At 40.6% G+C, this 13,712-nt stretch overlaps 1 protein-coding gene across 1 annotated transcript; it reads left to right on the top strand.

The window, feature by feature from the left end:
• The first annotated feature begins 711 nt into the window (after positions 1–711).
• Positions 712–2,332, top strand: LOC147886421 (7-deoxyloganetin glucosyltransferase-like). Its single transcript, XM_087395241.1, has 2 exons — positions 712–1,305; positions 1,395–2,332. The coding sequence occupies exons 1-2, from the start codon at positions 795–797 to the stop codon at positions 2,330–2,332; spliced, it is 1,449 nt and encodes a 482-aa protein (XP_087251367.1). The 5' UTR covers positions 712–794.
• Positions 2,333–13,712: the final 11,380 nt, after the last annotated feature.

Raw genomic sequence — 13,712 nt, 5'->3', positions numbered from 1 at the left:
AGCAATGGGGTGGGAGCAGCTTGCAGCTGTCCACTCACATTTGCCAATCTGCGCCGGTGCCTGCGATGTGGGAGTGTGTGGGCGAGTGAGTGGACGACTGTCTCTGCACCCATATGCGGTCTTCCTTTACTTTGGCCGCCATGATGCGCACACAAGAAGTAGGCTCTCGAACAGGCTTAAACTCCTCCGGCGGCGACGATGGCAAACCTCGTTGCTCAACAGAGATGATGCCGAAACCCTTGCGGCAACAGAGACCAAAGCTCAAGAAGGATGTTCACTCGATTTCTCGCTGGATTTCGCTCGATTTCGAGCAGGATTACGCTCGATTCATCGCTGAAACAAGCTAAAATTCCCGCGAGAACAATGCCGAGAAGAAATGCAACCGAAACACCAATGATTGCAACAAAAACACAGCAGCAGCCACAGACAACAATGACCACGACTGCCCTTAAACCCTACCTTTAAAGTTTTCACCCTTAAACCCTACCTTATTAAACCCTAATCCCCCTTAATCTCGTAACCCTAAAAAAAACCACCTTGCACATAGAATTTGGCCGCCATGATGCGCACACAAAAACTCAAGTGGACTAGGTCTTCCTTCTCCTTCTCCTACCGATATTCCTGCTCACATACATATGTCGAGTGGACTACTGTCTCTGCACCCATATGCGGTCTTCCTTTACTTTGTGTTGAGGCCTTCCTAGTGTTGTTGCGATACCTCCATTCCTGCTCACACACACGGATCACCTCCAGTGGACTAGCTACTGTCTCTGCTCCCATACACAAAGCCAACAATGGCGGAGACCTCTGCCTGTTATGATAATACCAGTCGACCGCACGCCATTTGCTTGCCATGCCCTGCTCAAGGCCACATCAATAGTCTCATGAACCTCGCCACAGCTCTCGCATCCTCTCATGGCTTCTCCATCACCTTCATCTACTTCCAACAATCCTACCTAGACGCTCAGCGCAAACACCTCCTCGACCACCTCCACCCTTCCATCCGCATCCAAGTCCTCCCTGATGGCCTCACCTCCGACCTATCCCATGACCTCTCCCTCTTCTTCCAAGCCCTCCCCGCCATGCACACCAGCTTCCGAAACTTCCTCCACGAGTATCTTGCCTCCCCCGATCACCATCCGCCCATCTCTTGCATCATCTCCGACACTTTCGTGCCTTGGGCTCAGGATGTCGCCAACTCCTTTGGAATCCCCCGAGTCGACTTCTGGACTTGCACCGCCGCCTGCTACCTCATGTTCCTCCACATTCCTCACCTCATTTCCAAGGGGTTTCTTCCCCTCAAAGGTAAACAAACCTCTTGCGTGCTTTGGGCTTGTGCTGATTCAAGCTTCATGTTGGGCATTTTTCTCACCCATTTGTTGTGGATTCTGCAGCCCCGATCGCCAACTGGAGTGGAGAAGGGGAGGCTTTGATCGACTTCATACCTGGACTCCCACCGTTTCCAATCACGGAAATGCCTCGCGAGTGTATCGTCGAAGACCTCTCAAGCCCCTTTATCGAGTTCTTCCTTGCAACTTTCGCTCCTGTGCGGGAGGCGCACACTATCCTTATTCATTCGCTTTACGAGCTAGAACGCGACGCATTCGACGCCTTGCGTGCAGACGGTATCGAAGCCTACTCGGTTGGTCCATTGTTAGGCTTCGACCCCGTCCCCAAGCATGATTCAGGCGCTCTAGTAACAAAGCCGGCTTCCGTACAAGAAGATTGTTTGACCTGGCTGGACTCCCAGGCCATTTCGTTCGTCATATATGTTGCCTTCGGCTCACTTGCGTTCTTGTCTCTTGAGGAAACCGTGGAGCTAGCGCACGGCCTGGAGCAAAGCGGACAAGCGTTCCTATGGGTGATTCGTTCCGATTCCAGAACAGGTGGTTTGTCGCAGATTCTACCTGAAGGCTTTCTCGAGAGAACGAAGGAAAGGGGTCTCATAATCTCGTGGGCACCGCAGCCAGCGGTGTTGGCGCATCCGTCGGTGGGGGGGTTCTTGACTCACTGTGGATGGAATTCAACGGTGGAGAGTCTATGGAGCGGGGTACCGCTAGTGGGATGTCCGAGGCTGGCAGAGCAGAAGTCGAATATGAGGAGTATTGCGAAAGAGTGGGAAATTGGGTTAAGGTTGGAGACGAAGCCCGACGGCACGTTCACGAGGGAGGCTGTGAAAGCAGCGGTGGAAACGCTGATGCAAGGGGAGGAGGGTGAGGAGGTGAGGAGCAAAGCCAAGGAGCTAAGCAAAATTGCAAGGAGGACTATTAGTGCTGGTGGATTATCTTATTCCAATCTAGGTAAGTTCGCCCACAACATGAAATGTCCTTGAATTCCATGCAAAAAGATTCCGTTACTAATAAATAAGTTCACAGGTTTCATATTGCCTTTTTAATATAATAGTGCCCCCCCCCCCCCCCCAAAACAACACACAATGGAGAAGGGGAATCCCCTCATTTGGCCCCCACCTGGAAGAGCTTGACTAAAACGGCCCTTACCAACCAAAAGGTCTCCTTCATAGACCATGGGGCCTCCTCCACGTGTTTGTCATTAACGCTTTCATGTTTAACATATTGTCCTCTTGTGTAACCAGCACCACCCAATGGCACCCATTGCTTCTCTCCCATGGGCGGGCACCAGGCGATATTATTATTATATTCTTGTATTAGGAAGATTATTGGGCCATTAAGGACATTGTATACATAATGATTTATCATTTTTCCAATAAACCTTTAGATGTGAATCGTGATATGAAAACATTTCCCTTGATTTTGGGATACTCTCCATAGGTCTCTTGATGCAATGCACTAGGTATTACAAATTTACCATTTCTTCATCTCTACCTTTATGAATGCACCCACACATAGGTTAAGTCTCCACATCATTGAGAATGTGGATTACGAGGTACAAAATATTAAGAACATGGGCCATCTCCTCTTTTCTTTTTCTCTCATCAAAAGCATTTCTTCAGTGTTGCTCAAACTCGAAAAACAGACTACCGTCAATTTGGTGGGTTGGAGGTGCTGGGTTGTCTTCTCATATCTAGAGCTTGCTAAGCTTATGCATTGGAGACGTGTGTCTTTTGCATGGAAGGGGGGATGAGATCTCCTTGAAACTACCCAGACAAACTTTACTCTATGTTAGTGCACTACCTAGGAAGGAGATGAGTGAAGAAAATGAGCTAGAGGTGATTATGTCTACTTCTCTGAGGAAGGATCATGGGATGAAAGCCCACATGAGCAGAGAGTACATGGCCTCGACATCCATCTCAGATCACGTACCTATTCTTTGGAGATTTTGTGTTCCATGCAAAGTGGGGAGGTCGATGGGCATAACCCTAAATTTAAGAAAAGGCTACTTAATTTGAAAGATTTCTACGTAGACTCCTAGAGGAACAGAGGCTCGGCTATTAGAGAGCCATGTTGTAGGTGGAACGCAACACTCCATAGAGTAATGAAGGTGGCTAAAGAGGCAGATCTTCATTATAGAGCAGGGAGGAAAAGGAGCTGGGAAGGGTCAACCACGATCAGAAAGTCTCTCTAGGTGGTGCTAAAGGAAACACCCAAGAACCCAATTGTGGGGACCCTACTAGGGATGTTGAGACAACTATGCAAGAATGGGAAATGATTGAGGCAAGGTAGACCCACATCAAGAGCAGGTTGATCTTGCTCGCAATGGGGGACTGTCCCTCTAAGGATTTTTTTCAATCCATTAAGAGGAATCAACAAAGGGAATTGATAGATAGGGTGATGGATGCTTAGAGGAACCTTGTTACAGAGTTTTGGCACATGGTCAAGGTGTTTTTCGAGGGGATCTGAGTGCTATAGTTGGCGAGCTGGTGCTTCACGATGAGATGTGGCGTATAGACATAGGGATTGCCTTAAATGGCCTTGATAGCAGGGTGATAGAGTACCGAAGGAGTCGGTTAGCCAAACTGTTCACCAAGGAAGAGTTAGAGGAGACCCGAATGCCATGGCCGATGACAAGTTTCTAGGCCCCGACGGACTGACAATAGAGTTTTACCACACGCTCTGATGGGCCCTTAATCAAGATTTAATTGAAATGGCTAACAGAGCCCACAGCTAGTGGGTCACTCTCAGAAGATGTTAATGCTAGGCAGATGAAGGTATTCCCTAAGAGACAAGCAGATTAAAGGTCGCTAATAGGAGGCTGATCACGAAGGCTAAGAGATAATTCGACTAATTCATGGACTCGGGGGGTGCACTACTAAGAAACCCCATGTATCACGTGTGATCAAGGGGTATTTAAAAAACCCCTCTAAAATGTTTCCCCCAATAAAACAACCCCACTTTACTTATGAACTAACATATTTTTTTCTAGAGTTGAATTAAAAAACCCCTCCAGTTATTGTAATCCTGTTAAATGTTTTTCAAAAGTTTAATTAAAATACCCCTCCTTTTGAAACACGTGGTGTACACAAAACTTGTGAGGTGAACCCCCCGAGTTCATGGATAGGCTAAAAGCAAAGTTGAGATCTTGGAATGGTATATGTGTAGGTTGGAACGATCATCTCTTGGTCATCCAACACATCGTATTGGCCTCTATTATAATATATGTTGCTTCGATTTGGCACTTTAGAAAAACACAATGGCTGGAAGTGGAAAGGTTGCTTCGGGGCTTTCTCTGGGTGGAAGAGGGTGGGAAAAGAAGGATGCATTACATACCATGGGATCCCATGACGATTCTAAAATCCCAAGGAGGGTTGGGTCTATTAAAGAGCAGGTTTAGGAATACGGCACTGCTTGGAAAATTGCTCTCGCATCAGTTTGAGGGCCAAGCCCCGTGGACAAATATTGTGAATTGCTTCATAGAGAAATCAAGGAGCAAACATGTAGGTGCATGGTCGGACTATCCTAGTATGGCAGATTATGCTTACACTTCCCGATGAAAATTGTAGGTTCAAATGTATGGCGGGTCTGGTCCAAGAGTGGAAATTATGCATTGGGCAGCTAATGTGGAAAAGTCAGAAGGGGATAAGGGGGTATGCTAGTTTAAATGAATGCCTTTGGTGGAGTAGAGCCCCAACCTAGAATCGGTGAACTATTCACCCTCCATAACCCATAGAGAGATTTGAGATTATACAAGAGGGGATTAGATCTTGGGGCAATTTTTGGGACCTGTGGTGCATAGCTAGATTTCCTATAGGCTGTGCGAACCCCAGACTCATGGTCAACTAAATGTGTGCCAGTGGTAGATTGGAAGGCGAATCAATGGTGCCTTGGCAAGACACCGATCAGCAAGCTCTCTACCACAAGCATCTCACTAAGGGAGAGGCCTAGTTTGGTGAGATCAACAAGAAATGGAACCTTTGATGTAGGCCAGCCTGGTGGAAAGTGAGGCTTAATGAGATTTGGAAGGGATGCGCAATGGGGAAGGTGAGGTCATGTTATGGAAGGCAATGAATCTAAATAGAAAATTTCAAATTCATGATTCAAAAAATTTGGGAACTTCGGCCCCTTCGGGCCGAATAATATGTAAGGATGAAATAATCGGGCTAAAAATCATAGCCATGTCATGCTTTCATGGTGATTTTCCACATCATTCATTTATATTCGTACGAATAAAGTTTATACGTACGAATACTTTATTTTACGAATACTTATTTGTACAAATAAACTTTATTCATATAAATAACTTATTTGTAAGAATAGTTTAGGTTATATAAGCTAACAAACGACCCTCATATGCCCCTCATATGTTTATCTAAAGAGATCAAAAAAGGGAAATAAAAGAAGGAAGGCCTATTAGGTTGCTCTGGCAAGCAATCTTGAAGGTCTGAACTAAAATGGAATTTGTTTATTGTGTGAGTTCTAAGGGTCCCTATAGACTCTTAGATCTCGTGTCTAAAATATGATGGAATTTGTTTCTTATTTGTGTGAGTTCTAAGTGTCTCTATAAACTCTTAGATCTCTTGTGTGAAATGTGATTTTTGTTCTTATTTATGTGTTACATTTGTGTGATTTCTTTGAATCTCATTAGAGATTCAAAGATCTCTTGTGTGACATTTCTTTTTTGTAATTTGATAGAGTTCTTAGGGTTTCATTTGAGTGCTTAAGATCTCTTATATAGGCTAATCATTAAATAGACCTTGATACAGTTCTTAGCATCTCATTTTTTAGCTCTTAATATCTCTAAGATAAGCTAATTTATGCAATGTGAATAGTGCTTTTTGTAACTAAATAAAGTTCTTAAGATCTCTAAGATAGGGTATGTAAATTATGCTCTTTGTAGTTTGATAGACTTCTTAAGATTTTATTTTATTTAGTTCTTAAACCTCTTTTAGGTTATGTCTTTGAATTAACATTCTTACAATTAGTATTTGGAGAAAACATTATTCTTTCAATGCTATGTGAATGAATTTTTTGCAACCCTGTGAAATGTGGTAAATATTAAAATGTAGATAATCATAACTTGCATTATTACACGTATTATTGAGAGTATTTTTATTCTCTCAATATTATGTGAATGAATATGTTGTATCTTTATAAAATTGGAGTTCTTGTACTTACTATTGAAAGCTGCATATATATGTATTCTTTCAAGTTTATGTGGATGAACTTTTAACTAGCGCGCTCTACACTTTTTTAATGAAAAATTTTTATTCTTTTTAATAGTATGTGAATGAATTTCTAATAATATGCATTATAACAATTACTTAATGCTTAATTTTGAGAGAATATATTCATTCTTTCAATTGGATGTGAATGAATGCATAACTATTTGAAATATGTACTCTTAATTAGAGTTCTTACACATATTATTGAAACAATACATATGTGTTTATGTGAATGAACATTAAGTAAACATTCTTACACTTACTTTTGAATGATATTTTTTATTCTTTCAATATTATGTGAATGAATCCAATGTTGTTGAGACCTCAATATATTATGAAAGAATGAAAAAGGTCTAATACAATTGTGCAAGATATGCTGGGTGGTTTTTTGCAAATTCCATGCACACTGGTGTTGCATAATGATCAAGTTGCAAATAAAACAATACAATCAAAAAAAGATCTCAAAAAAATTGTGTGCATTTCAGTACATTGAGTACAACAATGGTTCTTGGATGTACGTAAGGTGTAAGCTACAATGGTCCAGTTCTACAACATGAAAGAAAGAGGTGAATGTAATAATTTGGGTATTCATTTCATGTTTCCTTCAAAGCATCATGTTGATGACAAACCGTGCATAGGCTTGACGGCTTGACTATTATGCTTTTGTAGATTACAATGGAAAACTAGTGTATGTTATCAAGTTGGGTGAGTGTGAAGTAGTGAAAGGACACAAGTTAGAGCAAGTCAACATTACACTTATGAATAAGGCTTTACAACATGAACAAGATAGAAAAATTATTGAAGATTTTAGCGTGCAATCAGAAAAGCATATTTGGTGGCTTGTAGCCTTTGAAGTCCCTAAAGAAACCCACTCTTACCTGAAGTGGGTCTTTGAACGGCGGTCTCCAATTCCAAGCATTGTAGATGCTCATACCAAGGGAGAGTTACTTCATGTTGAAGGATTTGGATCTTTGAACATTGAGTGGCATATGTATGGAGACTTGAAAACATTGAAGTGCATGGTTGGCATTTAGACACGTGCAAATGCAACATACCCATGTCTCTTTTGCATGCACTCACAAGTTGGAAAGAACACAAAAAATAATAAAAACAATGTAGATGATGGCAAGTACCAATGGAGAAATGGCGTTATGAGTTGTGATCAGAGAGGGCACCAGATCAAGACAAAGTTGATGAAAGTTGGGATGCAATTTTAAACATCCCACTAGAAAGAGTGCATTTTTGTGTCTTGCATGCAGAGATGTGTTTGATCAATAGGTTTCTATACTTACATATAATGTATGTATGGAATATGAAACCTAAAGAAAGATCTGCAGCTTCTATTGTATAGCTCAAAGCTCTTTTGTCTAGGATGGGATTGCATGGAGGCAACGTCACACTTCAAAATGATCCACAACTCTTAGGGGCTTCAAGGAATTGTCCATGTAAGTTTCAATGGGTAGTGTGAAGGCACAAAGATTCTTTTCTAATCATGGCTAAAAATGGCATGGCACACTCGGGGGGGTCACTCATCATATGTAACCCTATCACGTGAGTTCAACAGAAGGATATTTTTTATTTCTAAAATTTACAGAAATAAATATACATAAGGGACTATTTAAAATAGTTTTGGGAAAAATTTACAGATTTGTATAGAAAAGGGGTACATTTTATTATTAAAAAATTTACAGATAAGGGATTTTAGAAATAGGCCTTGAACGCACGTGGTATAGAGGGTTTATACATAGTGACCCCCCCGAGATGGCACATAACTTGGGGTTTTTGGAAGGCATTGCGCAAGTGCACCACAAATTTAGAAGCTAATCCTAATGTCAAAAATATGAGAGCACATATTTACCTTAGAGTGACGAATCAAAAGATTGATGCATGTCCCAAAAAATGTGTAGCAAAATAACATTTGTTTTTGTGAAGCCAACTCTCCTTATGCGATACTCCTTAGTATCCTTTTCTCAAAACTGGTAAAGGCTTCTCATGAGTAATTTATAAATATACTCCAAACAACATCAATTAAATGATCAAAAGCATAAGAGACTCCTCACCTATCCCAATGTGGGGAACCATAGTATATGAGTCTTGTGCACTCAACATGTACACCCTAGGATCACAAGGGTTCCCAAGGGGAGGAGAGAGAGAGAGAGAGAGAGAGAGAGAGAGAGTGGACAAAAATACCCCAGAACATGGCACTCGAAGATCTTAAAAGATTATAACAAAAGTAATCATTATATTATATTCCAATAGTACGTATATCTTGCAAGTACATCAAGAAATCAAGGTTGAATCTTTTAGGTATCCAATACTCCACGGTCGGGGTCCACTTACCTGGCACCATCTAGAAAAAACCAGTTGTTAGAACAATAAAGTTTTAAATGGGTAGACAGGTAATGCCTGCATACCCCGGCTTGTTATTGCTTTACCTAGGAGAAAGAGACACATCTAGATTCATAATTGCATATTACATACCAAAAAGGCTAGGGGGACATCATGAAATGTTGGAGACATAAGTGCTTGCCTACCATATAGGAGACATTAGGAAGGACAATAATTTTGAAGCTCAATTACCTAGCCTTCCATATAGGAGGGAAACAATGGCATTAGAAAGGACATTTGTAATAATAGACAGCGACCTAGCATTTCATGGAAGAGGCATAAAAAAGGTTAGCTTTCCAAGTAAAAGGTAAGCGATCCATCCAAACATAGAACTACACATTACATTGTGTCATAGCTGAGTGGGTATTATGAATTGTTTAGGCATAGGATGTGCTCACCTTCCATGTAGGAGTTATTAATGAGGATAATTATTTTGAAAAAAAAGTCCTAGCCTTCCATAGAGGAGGCATGATAAATTTTTAAGCCTTCCATGTAGGAGGCATTAGAACTTAAAAGAAGGCAATGACCTAGCCTTCCATAGAGGAGGCATAATTAGCTTTGCAAATAGGAGGCAATAGAAGGGACAATTGTATTGAAACAAAATCATCTAGCCTTCCATAAAGGAGGCATGAAAATATTATCTCTCTCATTGCATTAGGAACTCATAATAAAGTATCAAATAACAAGTACTTGCTTACACAAGAAGAAGGGGGGAATAAATTAGATTAAAAAAATATTTGTGGCAAGTGCATGTTGCAACGGGGGATGCTTCAAACAAGATAGGCCAATAGATCATGGAAGAGACAAGCTTGAGTTAGGTCACGACTAGTGGAATCTCAGTTTAACATTTTCTTGGTTTTTCAAGGAAGATAGGGTTGTGTTCTAGAAATTGTGTAAGCAAGCATGATGCAATATCAATCCTTCTTTTCTAGCTTCCTTCATTTTTTAATTGACGAAGGCAATAAAGGTAGAATCAATATTAATGGACATACGGGCCATCTTACAAGGGGCACAGGTACCAGATGTGTCCTAAAAAGGAGACATACATTCGTCAGTACATAGGGTAAGTAAGCATTAAAAAACTATCCATTATCTATAAAGTGCCCACTCTACCACTATAAGGAAAATTATAACCCCACAAAAAGCTATCCAATATCTATATAGGGAAAACTTGCCGTTGTAGCATTGCAAAAAATTATAGTGTTGAAGCAAAAGTATGTGAAAAAATTAAAGTGGTAACCAAGAAAATAAGGTTTGTAAGTACACATAATCGTAGGCCTACAAGTTCTATACATGTGTAACTAAAATCACAAGGATGCCTTGAAAAATGCATACAAACACATCTCTAGTTAAAAAACTAAGTACATAAGACGTCTCTAATTGACCCAATACGTACATAACTTATGGGTTTAAAAAATTTAGAATAAATTGCAAAATATCGTAAATTAATTGAACGTAAAAAAAAATGGGGGGCATAAGCAATTAATTACCATGAAGGAAATAAGACGATGTTATTAACTGACTTACTTAATGATTACACTCTTTCCTCAATAAACAAGCTAATGTGTAACTCAACCTAGTCTATAAAGAGAGACTATCCCTTATAAACAAAAGAACCGTACGCTAGCTAGAACGTTAGTAGATAACCATAACTATAAGACTAAGTAAAAAATGTAACACTACATAGAAGATAGGACGTAGTATGATACATAGCGAAGGGAGAGCAGAACATGCACATAAATCCATGCAAGAATACGTGTAGGCGGGGTCGAAGGAATTCGGAGGACCAAAACCTCCATTGAGCAGGTAGGAGGCATCATGCATGAATGCAAAACTACCATCAAAAGCATGCAAGGCTATGCACGGCACAACAGTCGGTGAGGTGCCCATGCTTGAGAAGGATAGAGACCAAAGAAAGCCCAATGGCTCGAACTAGGACTACAATCCCACGTTTGGGACACGAATCACCAAGGGCAATGTGGCTCCCTGTGCATGTACGTGACAAGGGCGGGTAGACGAGGTGACCAGAGGAGTTTGTGAGTGTCGCACAGCAGAAGAAGGTACACCCAGGTAAGAAGGAGCATATGGGAGGGTGTAGATAGGTTGGAGATATTGGGAGCAAGCAGGCGGCAGGCAAAGATCGTGTGAGAGAACACGAACAACCAGCGTTCCAATCCATGCAATCTACATAAAAAGCAGGTAAGTAGCCGCATGAGTTGAAAGGAATAAGGATGAGGCCTATTCGTGAAATCAAACAAACCTCAGATGAAGCCACGAGTGATGGGGAAAGAGTAGAAAGTGGAGGACTAGTTGTGAGGATTGAGTCAAAGAGTAGGGAGGACAGTGACAACTTGAAGGGAGAGGGAGCTCTTTAGAATTAGGTAGCACCACCCTACAATAAATGTCCTCCATATGCACCGCAAATTAGGCCAAGGATAACATCCTCTCCCATCTTTTGATCTATCCCCGCAAAAATCTTAAGGTACAAATCTATGAGTTCTTAGATACTATCAAAACCTATAGGTTCCTTTCATAAGTCCATAGGGTGGCATATGATATTGTAGAACCATAAACAAGGGGGAATGAGTAGTGATAGGGGAAGAAAAGAAATCACATGAGTTTTAACTCCCAATTATAAAGACGTTAGAAGAAATTTTTTCTCATTAAATCCACGTAAGGAATAGATTAAGACTTATCAAAGACGTCATAAAAATTTGGACTGGCTAGTGTGTGTTAACTCATGTGTATGGGTGTGAGGGGTTATGAGTGGGATAAAAAGTGTGTGTGTGTAAGTAGGAGTGTTGTAGGGCTAGGGGAAGATTTTACATGAGTTTTGGATTTTAACCCTCAATTATGAAAAGATATTTAGAAGCACTATCTACTTTTTAAATTTTCGAGAAGAAAAGATTGTCAAAAAGATGTCATAACAAGTTTGGACCGGATCATGTATATAGTTCCAAAAATAATTATTAGAAATGGACTATCAAAGTATCAATAGGTACATTATATTGTGTTTGCAAAGATTTCCTAGGTCTCTACTCAAAAAAAGGCCTATGTGTGTTTGTGTGTGTGTGTGTGTGTGTGTGTGTGTGTGAGGGAGTACAAATCAGATAAATGTGTGTGTGTGTTTGTGTGTGTGTGTACCCTCCGTGACCCTGGGAGGATGCCACATGATGGGGGCAGAATACCCATCATGTGGTATCCTGCCCCGCACCAAACCAAGATAAGAGTGGGGAAGTGTTAATTTGAGGGCTAGGAAAATTGTTGGAAGCTATGAACTTGAAAATAAGTTTTTGGATCTTATGTCAATGAAAGCCATTGGCACATTAGGAAAAAAGATGGCTCATTTTGGGCCCTGTAAGAAATTCGCTATTTTCTCTTTTATCTCTCTTCTAAAATGTGGAGAAAGAAATAAAATACGGATATTTGTCAGTTCAGGACTACAAGTGTGTCAGTCCGGGGAGGAATAAAAAAGTCCTTTCAAATAATTGAGAAGATGTTGCATTAAACTCTCCATATAGATTTCGCATATCTTTCGACGGCATTCCGACAGCCTCTCATAAAGAACCCATCACGCCATCACTAATCTTTTTTTTTTCAAATATTTGAATGGTTACCGCGAAAGATTAGATGAGTTTTATAAAAAGTAGACAAGATGAAGAACCAACCCTCATGAAATGGTTGCGTGCAACCATGCTGTTGAAGAAGAACCTCAAAAGAAGCGACTACACCATTTGCACATTGATTTAGAAGAATAATACACACCGCTATAAAAAAGAGGAAAGGTTCCGCTTGTAAATGTTGAGCAAAAGGAAAACATGAGAAGAGCAAGCTCCCAACATATTGACTTATGGTGCGACGGACAAAAATTTAGCCCAAATGTCCATTGAGGAATTCGAGCCCTCCATTTTCTAATCGGACAACACTATTGAGGTTTGTGGGTGACAGGAACAATGGAATGTATGGATACATTTCAACTCAACATTCAACTGCGACAGAAATGTACAAGACATTGTATGTTCGAGACAGATTGGAGAAGGCGCAAGAAATGTTGATAGATTCAGACTTGAAAGAGCAACTGCAAAGGGAAATCGAAGACCATTCAAAGACAAAGAATGAGCTACGAAGAGCAAAAATGAAGAGAATGGTTCTTGGAGAGAGACAACGAAGCAAGAGAATTCGAAACATTGTGGAGTTGAAAGCTGGCACTGGAGGATGTAAGCGCAGAGTATAGAAAGCAAGGTAAGAGTACATCTTGTTTAGCCATTGTATTTGTATATGTGTGTCTGTCTTGCAAGAAAATCTGTGATATTGCAAAGTGTACTTGTTGCAGGGAAATTTTAGGACCTCAGAAAGAAAACATTGATCCTAATTTAATTCCTGTCAAACATATGAAGGGTTTAGTCTCCCCTGTTGTTGCAAAAAACATGATGAAGGAAAAGAAGTTTAAGAATGTAAAACGTGAAGTTCTTGAAGACTTTGTATCAAAAAGTAAAGGTGATGTCACGAAAATTCAAGAGGCTCTTGATGTGAGTGGAGTGAGCAGAAAGGGATATGCCTCAATATTTAGAGTTGTGTCATCAACATGAAAAGATCAACGGATAAAACGTGTGTTGTTACCAATACCAACACAAGTTTGGAAGGAACGGTGTCATCTCAACCAAGAAATTGATAAGTTCATTGGACAGTACTTTCATATCGAAAGTGTATATGAAGGTGAAAAGGGAAGCACTACATATAATTCTTG

Source organism: Dipteris shenzhenensis, chromosome 24, assembly GCF_047967505.1.
Source record: "Dipteris shenzhenensis isolate YYH24624 ecotype China chromosome 24, Dip_SZ_1.0, whole genome shotgun sequence".
Taxonomy (NCBI): Eukaryota; Viridiplantae; Streptophyta; class Polypodiopsida; order Gleicheniales; family Dipteridaceae; genus Dipteris; species Dipteris shenzhenensis.
Note: the sequence above shows the minus strand (reverse complement) of the source record. Positions and strands in the feature narration are given on the sequence as shown.